The sequence below is a fragment of the Corvus kubaryi genome, unplaced genomic scaffold, assembly GCF_017639235.1.
Source record: "Corvus kubaryi isolate FWS band 111438036 unplaced genomic scaffold, C.kubaryi_AGA036_p1.0 37284, whole genome shotgun sequence".
Classification (NCBI taxonomy): domain Eukaryota; kingdom Metazoa; phylum Chordata; class Aves; order Passeriformes; family Corvidae; genus Corvus; species Corvus kubaryi.
Window position 1 is genome coordinate 8,248,521 of NW_024581088.1, and position 17,781 is coordinate 8,266,301.

At 40.7% G+C, this 17,781-nt stretch overlaps 1 protein-coding gene across 1 annotated transcript in view; it reads left to right on the forward strand.

The window, feature by feature from the left end:
* Positions 1 to 33: 33 nt before the first annotated feature.
* Positions 34 to 17,781, forward strand: part of PPM1E (protein phosphatase, Mg2+/Mn2+ dependent 1E) — a 60,697-nt gene continuing 42,949 nt past the window's right edge. The window contains exon 1 of the mRNA XM_042026377.1: positions 34 to 533. Coding sequence (XP_041882311.1) covers positions 130 to 533 — 404 coding nt within the window. The 5' untranslated portion in view covers positions 34 to 129. The remainder of the gene's footprint in view (positions 534 to 17,781) is intronic.

Below are 17,781 nucleotides of genomic sequence, written 5' to 3' on the forward strand. Positions count from 1 at the left end.
GGGAGCGCGCGCGCAGGCGGCGGGCGGGAGGGAGGAGGAGGAGGAGGAGGAGGCGGCGGCGGCGGCGGGCAGGGAGCTCTCTGCGGGTGCAGTGCTGATCCGCCGGCGGGCGGCCGGGAATGCGAAGCGATGGCTGCGGGCGGCTCGGGCAGCGGCGGCGGCGGCAGCGCGGAGGAGAAGACCTACCGCCGCTTCCTCGAGCTGTTCCTGGGCGAGTTCCGCGGGCCCTTCGGGGCAGAGCCGGAGCCCGAGCCGGAGCCCGAGTCGGAGCCGGCGGCCCCCTCGCCCGCGGCTTCGGCCGCGGGCGACGCTGACGAGGAGCCCGGGGCAGAGGCAGAAGCGGGAGCGGCCGCCGAGGCGGAGGAGGGAGAAGGACGCGAGAGCGAGGGCGACGCCGGCGACCCTCAGCCGCCCGCCCCGCCGCCGCCGCCCCCGCCGCTGCCCTCGCTGCCCCGGCCGCTCTCGGAGTACATCACGGAGGAGGAGGTGGAAGGCGAGTGCCTGGACCTCTGCCTGCAGCAGCTCTACAAGTAGTGAGTGCCGGGCTGAGGGGAGCGGGGCAGGGCGCGGGGCTGAGGGACCCCCGCGTGTGGGGCTGAGGGGACCCTCCTGTGTGGGGCTGAGGGACTCCCCAGTGTAGGTCTGAGGGACTCTCCAATGTGGGGCTCAGGGGAACCCCCCCAATATGGGGCTGAGGGAGGGAAGAGAGGACAGGGAGGGATCCCCGAGGCAAAAGAGTTCAGGACTTCGGTGGTGCGGAGCAGCCCGGGGTCACAGCGTTCTGCTCTGTGCGGCTGCCCCTGCCCCAAAGAATCGTCTGCTCGGTGCTTTCTCCTTCCCTCTGGCCGGGACAGGCGAAGGGAAGAGACAAGGGAGAACCACGAGCATCCATCTGGAGAGCAGCTTGGTGGAGAGGGAGAGCGGTGGGGGAAATGTCTCACGCTCTGGTGCCAAAGCAGGGGGGGGGTTGCCTGTGGTTGATTGTGCTGGGGCTTGAAATTGAAATGTTCCCCCTGTGAGGTTTGTAAATGGGGAAACCTCTGCCAAGAATGGAAAAGAAGGGGCAAGAAAAGAGAGGTGGTTCACCCCACTCACCCTTCCAAAAAACCACCGCACATGGAGAAAACCACACCGTGTATTCACGGAGCCGGGAGAAAAGAGGAGTAGAAAACCTTGGGAGAGAGCTATCCATAATCATGGGGATTTTTCTGCCGTCAGCTGGGGAAAGCCGGCTATACTCGGTTCTGTACGGAGGCAGTTTCCAGATCTGTGCTTTCTAAAGGCTGGTGCATAAAGAGGAAACAGATGGGATCTATTCCCAGTGTGGAAAGTCTGTGGACTGAAACCTAAAGATCAGTTACCAGTGCCTTGTATTGTGCTCAGCTCCGGCTTTGAAGGCTCGAAATAGAAACGGTTGTTAGTGGCGATTCTTTAGGAACCTTTTTAAACTGATGCCACAGGAGGAGACAAATGAAGCTGTGAAAATCTGCACAGCACACCGGGGAGCTTTTCTGCCATTGAGCCGGTAATTGTAATGAGAGGTGTTACTCAGTCGCAGAAATAAATAAATAAAAAGAGAAAAGAACCGGGTTTTACAACTGCATGGTCTGTTTCTATCCAGTTCTCATCTGCCCTCTGCGTTTGTGGACGGTAGGGACAACACAATGATAGCTGCAGAGGACAAAGCTCTCCTATTCACACATGCTCGCCCTGCCACCTTTGGAAAGTCTCTGGAATACAGCAGCACATTCATAGGATGTGTTAGAGAGCAGAGAGGCAAGTCCCTTCTACCTATTTAGGACGTGTTTTGTTGGGTTATTTTTAAACAGGCTTGTGAAATCCAAAGTCACGTTAGTGGGAATAAAGTTTTAGACGTGGAGCAGATTATTTGAAAGTATTATTTGAAGTATACCTATGAAATGAACTCGAATTCCTCCCCCATCCCTTGTCTCTGCCTGTCCCCATACTCCAGATTCCCCAGTTTCTGAAGCTCGTATTCATGGCTGAAATTAATAAGCAAAAAATAAAAAAAGACATTTTGAGAGGATTCTTTTTATAGAGACAGCTCATGCCAGGTTGTGGTTCTTTGGGTCGTTTCAGCCTTCAGTATAAATCTTTGGATGGCCACTGAATGAAGCATCCCTTGGCTTTGTTTGTGGTGAAATCAATGCAGGCTTCCTTCTCTAGACAAAAATCAAGGTCCACCTCAAAATTAGGGGAGCAGGGAATCATGTTGTAAGAAAATAGTTTCCTATTTAATATTATTATAAGACAAATTGAACAACTTCTAAGACAGAGCTAAACTGAAATAGCTTTTTCTTGAATGATGGTGGAATCTGAGGTAAGTGCAAATATGCAAAAGTATTCTTCAGGTAAGGTACTGTATTTTTAGTTCACTCTCCAGTCGCCAGAGAAACTTAAAATGTGATAAGACTATAAAAGAGGCAAAAGCAGAATGTTTTCACCCTTTACAGCCAAGGGTTCAACTGGTCAGATGCTTCCAGAGGTGGGAAACTTCATGCATATGAGTAAAGCTGCTCTTGAGCCAAACAGCTGTGATAGTGTTAAAAAAAAAAAAAAAAAAAAAAAAAAAAAGCAGATTAAAACTCATGTAAAAGGGAATATTTCCTTGGTTTGTCATTAGCAGGAGAGACTATTCTGAAGGCATGTTTGCTGCAACTATATATTAGTCAAATGACTGGTTTGCATTCTATGTAGCATGAGGATAAAACCCATTGCTGTGAAAAATCCAACAGCTGTTTTTCAGCTATTTTAAGCACAGGGCTTTAGATCTTTTTGAGGAAAGTAAGACCATCTCAGAAATGAGAACATATTGCTAATCATGACAAAATATAATGGTTTTCTGCCACTGTGTAGATCAGTATCAAAGAGTTCTTATTTATGAGATTTTCCTGCCCTTTTCCAAAAGACTCATGTTCCCCTTTGAGGTTTCCAGTTCCTGTTATTTTTTCCTAGAGGCAACATATGCTTGGAAAATTAGATTAATGTAATCTTTGTATCTGTCTAAATGCCACAAAATGGGCACTGTGTATTTTCTTAGTGACCCTCCACAGGATGAAACCCATCAATAGGAGGTGCGTTAGATGGAGAAAATAGTTAAAAAGGGATTGCCTTGGAACCTTGGCTGATAACCACAAAATGAGCTTTCAGGCTATAGCTATACCATGCTATTCAAGAGAAAAATACATAATTTACATGGTTTCTTTGTAGAAACAAACATACCAAGGCCTTAAAACTTTAACTCTGAGACCTCATCACTTGCTCCTGCTGAATCAGGAGCAGACCTGATTTCTGACTCATTTTAAAGGAAGTTACTAACTCGATGTATCAAAGTTACATATCATGCGCTCTTCTCTTCGTCCTGATACTTCTATTAAATCTGATGCATTTAAAAATCTGGTTCTCGACAAGACCTCTGAAAAACAAGTCAGCAAAGTTGTGCTTGCCAAGAGAGGACACAGCCAGACTCTTACAAGTTGTGTCACCAGGAAGAACAAATTTGTCTTGCTGCTATGCTTTTTTTCCTGTGCAAATGAAATACTTTTTAAAATTCAACTGTATATTCTTCTTGCTTTTCTTTTTCTCTTTTTCCCCCCAAGCTTTGATGGGAATAGACATAGTTGGTATCATTTCTAGGTTCAGGTTTACTTACAGTGATTTTGGTGGTTCAACAGTTTTGCTTTCAAATGTTCACTTAGGAATTCCAATTTCATTTGAACAAGCTTAGGAAGTAGCCCTGCTTCTCCAGTGTTGAGTTTGCAGAAGATGGTAAGTAAAATAAAACTAAAATTTATTGTTCTGTCATCTTAAGTGCTTAACTAAGTCCCTGATGACAACGTGATTATTTTGAGGACTGCAAAAATCTTGCTTTGACTTGGAACATGAAAAGAAAAACTTCTAAGCACTGCCCTTTTCGATTTCTTCACAGAATGCTGTGCAACATTCACAGAATACTTAGATTCCAATAAAATGCAGTATTTGAAGTGAGTTTTTTAATTGATCCTTTCTCTTAAAGAGAGAAAACATTTTTTGGTTATGGGTTTCCCACAGTCTTACTATAAAAAGAAATCAAGAAAGGCAATGTAGGCTCACCCTTTTAACACTGGAGTTATGTAAAATGTGGGCACTAAATGAGAATGGAGGTTTTGCCCCTCAAATTGCAATTTTAAATTAAAGAAGACCTTCTCATGGTAATTTTCCATGAGCAGAAATCCTTTTATTTATAAAGTAAGCTCTTGAAAACTGTTCTTCCTGCTGTCTCCATCTCTTGAGTGGAGAGATGGAATTCTCTCCCTTTAAAAAGCAGATACACATGTTTTAAACTTGCTCTCTTAACCCCTATCATATGAAAGCTGTTGTCACTTTAAGTTGAAATTCATATATGGTGCTGGATTGGCTTTCTTAGCATCATATTAAATAGGCTGTGATATTTTACTCCTTCGTAATTTGTCTTTTATAATCAATTCTATTGATTGCAATCTCAAAGCCCTTTTAAGAAATATAATTAACTACTTGCCATGTCTAATATTAATCACAGGGACCAACAAAAAAGTCATTGCATCCTTTTTAACATAGTGCTTTTTTCATCATCTTTTGTGAGGTTTTACAATATAAATGATAATGTTGGCCTGTGCCCACAATGAATGGCAGGAGTGGATATTGGGTGCACCTGGTTGGGGCATTTTCTATGGTTAATGAGATTGGATCGAGAACATTCAATTTAGACTCCATATTAGGAATATTTAGACTCCATATTAGGAATATTTAGTCTAAACTTGGTTTGGATTAGATATTAGGGAGAAATTGTTCCCTGTGAGGGTGGTGAGGCCCTGGCACAGGTTGCCCAGAGAAGCTGTGGCTGCCCCTGGATCCCTGGAAGTGTCCCAGGCCAGGTTGGACGGGGCTTGGAGCAGCCTGGGACAGTGGAAGGTGTCCCTGCCATGGCAGGGGTGGCACTGGATGGGCTTTAAGGTCCCTTCCAACCCAAACCAGTCTGGGATTTCCCATTGCCAGGTTGTAGCTGTGCTAACATCTCACAGGAGCCCCTCCATGATTAGGAATCCCTTCCAGAGGGTGGTTGTTGAGCTGCCTGGGTATGGCTGAGAATGCTGACATCAGACCCAAGGGATTTTGGTGCTAGAAATCCAGTGTTTCTCTGTAAAGAAATCCTAAATCATCCCACAGGAGTGTGTGCAGAAACTCAAGAGCTTCAGTATTGCTGTTAGTGCGTTGTCACTCTCAAAAAGAACCCGTGTGCTGGATGCTGGTGATGTCATGGCAGACACATTTCATCCCCTCTAGCCTGGAAATCATTATAAAAAGAGGTGGTGTTTAGAAATAAACATTTCAAAACACAACTAATTCTCTACACATTGAGGGATTCTTCTTGTTGTTTCTATTCAGCTCGTGCTCCCACGCTTTTAAAAATACTGAAGGAAATAAAATATTTTGATACTCATTTTAAAAAAAGGAATATCAGCTCAAATGAGCTATCCAAATTGCAGATTTACATTTCGTAATGGTTAACATATAAGGTGACATTTCAAAACTTTCTACTTAATGATTAAAAGGATGCTGAGTTTTTCAAGCATGAGGGTGACTATGCTTGGAAGTTGCTTTATATAGCATTAAAAAAATCATTCTTGGTGAACAGATTATGGAAATATATTCATTCCAGTGCTTTTATTTCAATGAACGTTGCTGGTAGTACAACACATTAAAGGGAATTAATGTTGTTAGGAGCTTTTCACACCAAGATTTTTTTTGACCCAAGAGCAATTTGCACAGTTTCTGCTCCTCCTAAGTGAGGCTGTTTGCTTTTGAGCACGAACTGACTGAACAATTAGATCTGTGCTAACACATTCTTTTTTTGGACCTTACACAACCACTTTTGAAACTAAAATCTTATTGGCCATCGTGTGAAACTGCTTTTGACTCTACCTTTTGGATGTGATGAGCTTCATTCCTCTGGAGAGTTTGTTTGGTAATTCTTTTTTGCACAAAATACTCTGCATAGAACAATTTTATCCTTAAAATCCCTCATTGTAATTGCCTTCAACAGTGGCAGAGTATTTTTCCACCTGTTCTTTGAAGAACTTAGTTGTTGTTCTTTTCATATGCGCTGGTTAAACTTTTAGAAGGTTAAATTTTTAGTTTGCTTTGCATTATGTGAGCAGAAGTTTCACTGCCTTGGCTGCTGTGTCGGTGATGTTTGCTCTCATTCACTTTTGTTGTCTGGCTAAATTGCTTACATGATCACATTAAAAGCAAAAGCAACAGAGCATGCAGTACACAGGTAATGAGAATACTATTTATTACTATATTTGATACTCTGAAATATTCTCTGGCTGTTCCACACCATTTTCTTTCTTCCCATTGTTTGGTGCCTACTTGTTTTTGTTTTTTTTTCTTCTCGCTGTCTAGGAAAGACGTGAGAAATGGCATGAAATGGAGTTAGCAGTTTAAAACATTAGATGTTCTTTGAAGCATGCTGCAAGACTGTCTTATGCAATGCAATCACAATTGTGTAATGCAAATTATTATAAAAGTAAATGTATCCTGGACAATATGCGTGTGTGACATGTTAGAAACCCATGACACCGCTAAATGGTCATTGCTATGTGTTGTAGTTTATGCCTCCTGTTTGGCTTGGCTGAAATCTCAATTACTAACCAAATATTCCAGATTTTTGTTGTTATAACACGCTAGTGATTAGATAAAATGATTGCAGACTGTGGACTTGTTTTACAGAAACATTTCTGCCGTGCCTTTGTACTTCATTAGGAAGAAACAACATTACCCGCCTTTAATAAGACATTTCATAAAGAAGTAATCATCAGAGCCATAAATTAGGAGTGCGTGGGAAATAGCTGCCCTTGGGTACTTCTATAATTAATACAGAAGTTAAACAAGTTAACCAGATTGGAGGATTACCTCAGTTTATGTTTATATTGGATGGAAAACAGCTGAGGGCAAGTAATGATTGAGTAACTGAAGTAGCATTTGAAGCTGTGGTGCTGCTCACAGCTCTGAACTCTCTGTGCACTCTGAAGCTGGATGGGTTTTGGTGGCGGAGCAGGATTACAAAGTGGGCTGCTAAACTTTGATCATGGGGAAATGGGCTTGGGTGCACACAAACCTGAAGTGGGAAACTGTAATTACAAGAAAAGGAATGTTTGATTAATTGGGTAAAATTGTGGGCAGCTCCTTCATTTTCTCAGAGGATATGATTTTGAAGCTGTTTTTGCTGGCCTTTGATGATCCAGTAAAGCCTGTTAAATTGTACATATCAATTTTTCCAGTTTATTTTCTCCTGCTCTTCATTTACAGTGAAGAATTTGAGTACTTTCTCTCATTTGAGAATATGATTTTTTCATAGGCTCTGTACTTCCATCACGGTGTAACTAAAAATAGAAGCAGCGTGTAAAAATAGGCCCTTGGCATTTTAACTTCTTGGCACTGTCTCAAGGGCTGTTCCTTTCACCTCAGGCTACGACCTTCTTACTGAGGTTCAGAGAGCTGAAATGAACATGGTGAGTTGTTCCTCGTTAGTGTTACAAACACAGTGCTCTGCATGTTAGATTAATTAGCTGCCAGAATGATTCTGTTCCTTTCAGTCCTAACTCAAAGTTCTGCGAGGCTGAAACCCCCATGCTCTAGTTGAGAATTCAACACGTTTTTGTTGTTTTCTTTTTCTCAACAAAATAAATGTTAAAAATCAGGTGTTTGGTTTGTTGGTTTGTAATAGATCACCTGAAAATCCAGGGAAACATTCAGTTCCTATTGGAACCTCTGGGGCCAGCTGACAACAGTGATAAATTATCTAAAATTCCAACCTGCATAAAAAGTAGGAATTTAGTAAGTTATAAACTAATAGTACACAACATGACATTTATTTTAAACTAAGACTTTTCCAAACTTTTCCTATAACTGGTGTCATTCTGTTTGTCATCTCATTGTTGTGTTTAAGGCAAATATGATTGAATTAATGTATTTCTTTATAAAGATCCCTGTCTAAAAAGAGTTTATGCTCTCAGCTCTTTTATTACCACTTTCTTCTGAAAAGCTGGGTAAAAACCTAAATGTTTGGTAATGAGAAGTCAGAAGCTCAATATTTCTGGTGATTAGAGCAACAGTCCTGTTTGGGACAGATGCATTTCGTGCTTGCAGAACATGGGGGTGTTGGGTTGTTCTTAGTTCTGCTTTCTCACTGAAGTTTGCTCCTCAGAGAGTGAGGGATCTACCTGGTGTAACATGAACTTCATGTCTCCCCTTCTTGGCACTCCAAAAAAATCAGATTCTAAAATATACAAAGTACCAGGTTTTAGCAGAAAATTAATTGATCCAAAGCTGAAATGAATTGTTGGTCAAAGTGCTCCCAGTAGAAATAAGCATTGATAAAACAGAAGTGTGAGCTTTTAACCTTTTACCTCAGTGGTACAAACTGTGTAAATCAATGGAAATAATTATCTTCTATATAAACAGAGAGTGAGAGTTATCACTGTGTAAAACTGGTGCAATTCCCGCTGGGGTGAGTGGGAAATGCAGCTGCAGGTTCTGGGGATGTGTGTCCAGGCTGGAGAGGAGCCAAGCCTGCATTAAGTAACTGCTCCCCTTCCCCAGTGCATTGCTCAGCTGAGAACCAATTTGAAATGCTTTAAACTTTCCTCATTGCTGTCAACCTCTCTCAGTTTGGCTGATTGGGAATGACCCAAGTGATCATACAGGATGCTTCAAATCTCACTAATTACATTGTATACTAATTTTAGAGAAGCATTTTTGGCTTTCAGATACTTTTGGTTTAGCGCCTCACAATTCACATTCACATTGTTTTCCTAAGTGCTGATGCTGTCCATGACATGCAATAAAGTCATCTCCAAAAATGTGAGCCAAGCCACAAAGTTCTAAATCTGGCTCTGGGGATTAGAGAAAAAATAGTTTATCCTACAAAGTTACTAAATATCCTAAAAATATTTCTCTCCTCCCCCAAATTGTACAAACTCTTCCTGTGTCTTGGGAGATGCAAGTAGAAAGGTTTGTCAACAGGGAGTATATAGAGTAGAATACAGTAAGTCTGAAAAATACTTCTTTAATTCATCCTAGTTGAAAATTCAGTGCAGAACACAATGAACTCTAAATATTTAGGTTATCATTCTTTTAAAAAGCTGTTCTGCCATTTCTGTTAATGTAATTCTATATTAAATAGCTTTAAAAAACCAATTACAATATATATTTTTTATATATTAGAAAATATATGGTTTACTTAATAAAAAGCTGGTTTTGCATTAATATATTAAAAACTATTCAATTTAATTTATTGTCCTCTGAAAACTGATGAAGTTGTGCAATTCCTGTTTCCATGCTCTGTCTGTGCATCTTAACAGGAATAAACCCCTAAAATATTAAATCTGGAATTTACGCCTTGTGGAGACAGTATTATTTTTTGGTTTTCTGAAATAGAGATAACAAAGAACATCTGTTGAGGAAGTACAGAAAGAAAAAGGAAAGCACTTTGAGGAAGTCTGTTTTATGTTTGTAAAGATATGAAAGCCAGCTCATCAAGGTAGTGTGAAATAATAAAACAGAAAGAGGAAGAAAGAGTTAAATAATACCACAAACCTGACCCACCCATTCGTTCCTTAGAGAATCACTGTCAGTCTGTGAAAGGGGTTTGCAAAATAGAGAAACTCCTCAATTTCTTTGTCATGGCCAAGTTCCTGAGCTGAAGTTGGTTACCCAGGGCTGTGTTTGTACTTTGACATCACTGTGAGGTATCGGGGCTCTGCTGTTATTTTAATTTGGAGAAGGATCTGGTGCTTTCTCATGCTCTTGCTTTCATGGGGTTTGCTATTAATATCCTGCTACCAGCTCCAGATGCTTTTCAGGCTGCACTCTAAGGTTTTTTGGAAAGACTGATAAAATAATTCAACTGTCTTCTTTCAGTGGTGTACGAGGTATGACAGTGTTCTTTTTGCCTGTGGCTGTCTGGCAGATAGAACAGAAAACATTCAGAGGTGTTAAACCCTGGTAGTGATCCTGGTAGCAACAATAAACCTGGGAAGTTCCAGGAAAATGCCAAGCTACACAGTGTGTGTGTAAGTTAATCCGCATTGTTTGCATGTTAAGGACTTCCAAGTTATGTCAAAGGAAGTTTGGGCTAAATAAAAAGGCACAGGATATGACCCTCAAAAATTGCTGCTTTTAAATCCAAGAATAAACTAACACATCCTCCAGTTTCATAAAGCCTTATGTCTCAGAACTGAGTTAATTAATTTACTCTATATTTATCCTTTATTTTAAGGAAGATGATTTGTTTTACTTTTCTAGGAAAAAGGAAGGATAAATACATAAAGCAGGGCAGGAGGTTGGAAAAATTTATAGGGGGAAAAAAAAAGAAAAGAGCAAGTCAGTTTTGGTTTAAAAGTAAACATTCAAAAATTCTTCTCCACTTAAGAAAATCCTTTTAATTCTTGATCTTTTCTTCCCACCCTCTTCCTGTTCCATGATAAAGTTTTCATGCCTTTCTGTAGTTATAAATTAAATGATAATTATATTGTGCTGCTGCTACAAATACTAATCCAGTTGGGAGTCTTGTTTGACAAGACTCTAGAAGAGTCCCATATAAAAATGGCATTAAAAATGCCTTAAAAATTCCTACAACCAGAATGTGCAAAAGAAAAGGTGAGTTAGAAAGTGCTGCCAAACTAAGTAATCACTGTATCACAACTTAGCTCAAAATGATACAACTGATGTAAATTTAAAATAATTGAGAAGAAACTCTGGTGTTGGGTTTGCTTCTGAAAAATGTACTTCGAAGCATTTTAGACTTTTACTCTGCAATCAAAGAGCTTGGAAACTTGCCTTAAAAAAAGAACAGTCTGAAATGTCAGTGGGGTTGTTTTCCAACAGACATGGCAGTCACCAATTAACACTTCAAGAAGAAAGGGGCAGAATGAGAAAATGTAATAGACACAGTGTCAATTGAAAATAATTTTAAAAATAAAATTGTGAGAGTAATTAGACCTGAAACGTTGGATCAGCTCAGACAATTAAAAGGAATTGTCAGGATGATCACTTCAGTTACCTGCCAGCTCCTCACCTAACAGGCTGTTTAAACCTCCCAGTAAAACACTGATTGCACCTAATCACCCAATCAGTTCCAGTTAAAGGCTGGACAGCTGAAATCGATACAAACTACAGCACTTCTCCCTCTGCAAGGTGAAAAATTGGATATTGTTTGATTCCTTGGGGAAAGCTGCACCTTTTCCCCAACCATACTCCTTAGTCAATGATGTAGCTGTAGTGCAACAGCTGAAATATTGTAACTATGGATTTGTGGAGTTGTCATCTTCCTTAAGTTTCACCATTCTCTTTTGCCAGAGTTAAGTGTTTCTTCCGTGGCAAAGGAAGTCTGACAAGGTAAACAGATGGTCCAAATTGTCTTGTTCATTCAGTGTTTCTGTGGTCTAAGCAGCTATAGATGCTTTTAGATTTCCAGGAGTAGCTTGAAAAGATAAATCTATCGCTCTCAACCAGTTCCTATTGTTGTTTTATACATGGGAAATAAGAATTTCTCATATATTGGAAATCTCATAACAAACAGAAGGACATTGACATGGCAAGTTACCCCTGAATGTGGTGCTGATGAACTCACACCAGTTCGGATGGGATTGGTTATTTGTTCTTTCTGATATCTAAGAGGAGTTGGTAATTATTAGATTTCTTCTTCCTCCTTTGTAAGGGATCTGGTTCTCTGCTTGTTGCTGGCAGAACTGAAGTGTGGAATGATGTGTTGACTTAATATCAAAATAAGGAATTTGCAGTATTAAGTATATTTATATAGTATATACTCTATATAATATAGTATATTAAGTATATTTGTAACTCCCCCAATTCCATTTTTCTTTTACAGGATATCCAACATATCCTGTAAAAAAAAACATTCCACAAGTATTATTCTTCTCCACAGATTCATCTGTTCTTTTCCACCTCCTGGATCCAAAGATAGTTTACACATCTCTGTTGTGTGAATGCATTCAATTGTATGAGGATGATGCCTCTCTGTATTTGCTTGCAAAGGTTTATTATTCATTTGTTGTAACCATAATCTGAGAAAAACCAAAATACATGCATGATAAGGCAGTATTTTTAAAACAGATACAAGGCTGATTAATTTTACTGACACTTTTACTGCTGCTTTCTGTGTGTAGTTATAAAACCACTGTAGTACTATCTGTGAAAAGAGGAGAGACTACTACTGCGAGTATGAGTAGCAAATACAAGCTGCCAGTCTCACTTAGAGCAAGGGGAAGTGACATGATAAGGAAATTTTACACTGAAGTGTCTAAAATCGTTGCCCTCATCATAACACTGGTAGGAACAACCAGGAAAGTTCACGAAAAATGGCAGCATAAACAAAGCACTTTGGGAAGTGTTGCCCTTGATATCAGGCTTGAAAATATCGTTCTGATTATTTTATCTCTGTAAAATATTGGGCGTGGTGTTCAATAATAAGAAAAAAAGCACACAAATGCACAGCCCTGCTCCTGTCTGTAACAGCTTTTATCTGTAGCCAACAAGCTTTTCCATGAGCCACCAGTGAGATCAAATGAGTTTTCTTAGTTAAAAATAACCTGACTGGAAGCTTATTAAAAATATAGAATCGGTTAAATGGTGCGTTGGTGTGTGTATGTACAAGGTCTTGTGGTGGGTTTTTTGTTCTGAATTAAGAATGCAGGAGAATTGTGACGTTTTCCTCTCCATTGTGTCTCAGGGAATGCCGTAGGAACTGAAATAAGCTGACCATGCTCTAAGGTGATTTAGAGTAAATGTGAGGGAGTAAGGAGTCAGAGGTGATGGCTTGGTCAAGATTTAGGCCTTAACACCAGCAAGGAACAGGACTCTCCCAATAAAGTGTATGAGGCACCTTATGGAATGTCCATTTATGTAAAAAACAGTGATAATCTGTGGGACTCTAAATCCATTTACTGTGCTCTTCAACTTCACCAGATTTGCTCCTGTGATAACTCTGAGCTGTCATTTCCCTGTTCCTGAAAGATACCAAAACCTGAAGAATCCAATCTGGCTGGCGCGTAATCCTAAATGGCCACATTGGATATGGATTCTGCCTATCAGTTCTCTCCCTGTTTGTCTGGATAAGTTTCATTCAAGCCCTATTGATCACAATTAAGGGTTGAAATTAGAAATTGACTTTCATTAGCTCAAGGCAAATTAATCTCAAGGCACTGGAGGAGGTTGTACTCACTTTCTGTTAGTGAAGTTGACAGTCAGGTTCAGCTGGAATCCAAAAGTGCAGTGGGAAGGCTGTATCCCAATATCTTAATGTGACAGCTACCAAGGGAATTACTTTCAGAAGCAGAAGAAGGGAAACTGGAAACACTGAGGGGGTGGATGCAGACAGATATGACAGGATTCTAAGAACCTGGGATTCCTGACAGCGTAGGCCTTCAGAGCCCACCCACTGAGCTTTGGCAGGTAATAATCTAGGCAATTATAATACACTTATTTTAAGAGAATCTGTTGAGATGTTTGATCCGAGATCTTCATTACACATACAGCAAAGCTTTTGCTGCTGGAGCTCTGTTAATTTTCCCAATTATATTGAAGGCAAGAAGAGATTTCAGAATGGATTTCGTAATGGTGTAGCATCCAGTGAAGTGAGCACAAGTCTGACCACATTCTGCAGAACCTATCATCGTGGTATTCCTGTAGGAGAAAAATGTTCAGTCAACTTAGATGTGCTGCTCCTGAATGGAGCTGGCTGGGATCCTTGTGCTCTGCGTGTGGGTAATGATAACGCAAAAACCTGGCAGGGGGAGGAATCACTGCAACTAAAGAGCTGAGATTGAACCCCCCAACTGCAGTGTTTCTCCAGAAACTCCTCATCTCAACAGAGCAACCCTGTGCAAATGATGGGAATGAAATGTTTACAAACGGTGGAATTTGTGTTGTACTACTCAGCTCATTCCTCTGACACAAAGCCACCGGACAGCTTTGTCTTACAGCTCACCAGATTAAGCACAGGGCTGGATCTCTGTGTGCTCTTGCAGAAGCCTTCCATCTCCCCCGCCCCCAGATCTTTGAATATATTCTGAATCTGGAATATAAAGCAGTGTGTATGTAATTGGGGAAAGAAATGGAATATATTTACTGGTGACAGGGGAGTTCAGGCTCTGGTGGGACAAATGGCAGCACCTTTAATGAGCTTCACGGTGCAAGATTTAGTGGTATCGTGGAGGAATTCCTGTCAGAGTGGGGCTCTGATAGGACTTATCAAAGAGTACATGCTACTTATCTGTCTTAGGCAGGGAACTCTAACTCCCTTTAACTGTCAGCACATCTATAATCCTTCCAAGTCTGGAATTGTTGATAGAGTGCCAAATATCTTGGGTTATGGATTGCTAGAAAGAGGGAGATCTGTGTTTGTAATCTCAAACAAAGCAAATGCAGCTATTTAATGAAATTCTGCTGAGCTTTCAATATGCCATAATGTAAGCGTGGTTTGTTGTGGGTTTTTTCAGTATTGTTGTGGAGATAAGACAGAGGGATTGGGATATAGAGAGATTTGGGGATTATAGCTACCTATCTACAGATAGATAGCACAGGCAAACCCAGCCATTTATGTTGTTATTTTTGCATGATGGAAGTCTTAATACACACACTGGAATGTTCTGGTCAATTAGTACCTTTGTGGCATTATGAACACGGTGTTAAAGGACACTGGAGATGAGACAATGTTGTAGCATTCAGCAATGAAAAAGTAACATCAAATAGGACAAAACAGCCTCGTGCTGAATGGTGTAATCAGCAAGGAGGCAATTTTAATTCTAACTCTCCATGAATCAACATCTGTCTGCTTGCTGGTTTATCTTTAAAGGCATACACACACAGATGTGCATGCACAGGCTCTGGAAAGAAATATATGTTAATTTAGGGCTGATTGAGGCTGTGGTTTCACTCCTGAAACCCAAGTCCTCTGCTAAATCTCAGCACAATTTCTGCCAGCTGCAGTACCAGGGGTTAGCTCAGCGTTCCTGCTCCCCTTCCCCAGTCAGTGCTCATCTAAAATTTCACACCACTGGCACTTCTGCTGGTGATTTACGTGGTACTGACAGTGGCACATGAAGAGCCACAACAATGTCACCAATTCCTGACATCTCAGTTCCTTGCCAAGTGAGCAGAAGCTCATCACTTTCAGCTCTCTTGATGCAGCTCCCATTAACTTTGGAGGTTCTTATTGTGAGGAGCAGTGCACCTTCTGCCCTCACCCTGCTGGAAGATATGGCTGTTAACAAGAATAATTACAGCAGATGAGTAATTCTTGTTCCCTGATAAAAACAGAAAAACAAAACAGAAGGGTTATCAAGCACTGGCACAGGCCGCCCAGGGAAGTGGCTGAGTCACTGTCCCTGGAGGGATTTAAAAGCAATGTGGATGTGACACTTGGGGACATGGGTTAGTGGTGGCCTTGGCAGTGCTGGGGAACAGTTGGACTTAATCTTTAAAGTCTTTTCCAACCTAAATGATTCCATTACTTTTTTTTTCCTTCATCCTTAACAAAGCCCTTGGGCGAACAGCTCCTACAAGCCTACATTTTTCTTCATTTCCTTTTCAACTCAAGAGTAATAGCAGTTAAATCTAGTAAAATAAATGTTGATTGATGGAGTTTATTCATCATGCCAGGCTAATGAGGCATCATAAATATATTTGTGAATGTGTAAAATCCATTGGGGGCAATGGCTTCAGTTGGATAAAAAATACAAATCCTCTTGTTTCACTTGTCTTGGAGGGAGGAACCAGCTGAGCGTGTCACTGTTGATTCAGATTTTTTCAACCTTCACTGGTGCAAATAGGTTCTTTTTCAAAATTCTCCAGAGGAGAAACATGACAAAGCAAGCCTGTCTGGTTTTTGAGTTTATCCCCAGAGATGCAATCAAACAGCAGAATCAGATCCTGAATTTCAAGAAGGAAAATACATGAACATTTCCATTTTCCTTCTGCTGACATATTTTGTTTACAGAGTTGTGGCTGACAGGACTTCTGTGGCTCATCAGTGTCCTTGTTTCATTAACCCATGTTTGCTGCAGAGCTGGTTTCTGTTCTATAGGAAAAGAAAAGGGTTCCTATATATACATATCATAGTGTATACTGATAGTAAACCAGGGATCTTGACCTAAAAAAATCTGAAAATCTGCAGTTAGTGGTTAGAAAATGTCTGCCTGTGTTTAGAAATGTTTGTCATAATACAGGAAATTACAAAGGCAATTGGTAGGCTGGAATTCCTTTCACGTGGGCTGCTCGTTTGCATTTTAATGAGATGCTTTCTCATTAGTCCAAGAAATGCAGGTCAAAGAACCCGGGCAAAATCTGGTAATTTTGCTTCTTTGTATCCCTGTTCATCTCAGGAAATTTGGTTTGAGTGAGTGAATATGGACTGTCTGTTAATTATCAATATTATTTGTGCAGAGAGGAGCAAATTAACCTTTCCTTGCAAAAATACCTCACCACAGTATCAGTGCGTTAAATCAGTGAAAGGTTTGTTATTTGTGTTGATATCTCACTGTGTTTGGCAAAGTTCAAGAGAAGAGTATTTCAATATCATATTCCTTTGGGGATGGTGATTGTGCTAGTTAAAATTTCCTGTAAATTGAAATGTTACTTTTAAGGTCATTATTCTTCATGCATAAGAATGGAAAGAACATGATGCATTTGTAATGGAACAGAGTATTGCTGTGGAAAATGTCAGGGTAAATTGTTCCTCTCGTGTACACAGAGGTACTGATGTCAAAGGTAAATGTTCTGCTATTAAATGGAATTTCTTTAGCTACAGAAAATGTTCTTAGACTCAACCATTGTCTTCCGAGGATCAGCTTGTCTGATCTGGGACTCAGCTCCGAGAGCCTGACACTCACATTTATCATGAGTAGCAAAGCCAGAGCAAGTGGCAACATCCTGACTTGCCAGAGGAAATTTTCTTCCTGTCCTTCTTCCAGTCAGGTTTTTAATGACCCTTCTGTCCTGGGAGAAGTGTGCAGGTGTCCTCCTGGCCCGGCCACAGAACAAACAACTCCATGCAATAAACAAGGGAGGGCTCTTATACTGGATTTTAAGGTAGTTCAGGTGATCATTTTCCATTAGCAAAAACTGGAACTATATCCGACTGGTTTGACCCTAATTTTCCTGAGATGTGACCATGGAACTGAAACATTTACACTGAATTGTGCTAAGTTCTGTGCTGACTGCCCTAGTTTGGCTTTGCCACCACAAATGGGCTGCATCCCATAACATTCCTGACTGGAAAAGGCCCATGGCATTCCTACCCACATTCCTGAGAGCTGGAGCCTGAACATGAATTATTGGACTGTGTGAAACACAGATTAAACCTGCAATTAATGTGATGGGGTGAGCACACTGGAGGGAAACTGCATTTTTAAGCTCTGAAAATGTTCTCAAGACTTAGGTAAATCTTTGTCAGTCTGTCAAGTTTAAACATTAGCTCCTAGATCCCAAAACTTGTTTCTGCCAAATTCCAATTAACATTTTTTGAGGGGAAAGGTTGAATTTTGGGTTTGCCTTACAGAGGCATGCAAGAGCACACAGCATATCCAGTATATTTACTTTTTGAACTGTATAAACTCTTAGTTCTGCCTCCAAGAGCAGATATTCTACTCCTTTCATGGTTTATTATTGCCTTCTGTGTACTTTTTGTTGTCTGTACTGGGAGGGGAAGTTGTAAGGAGA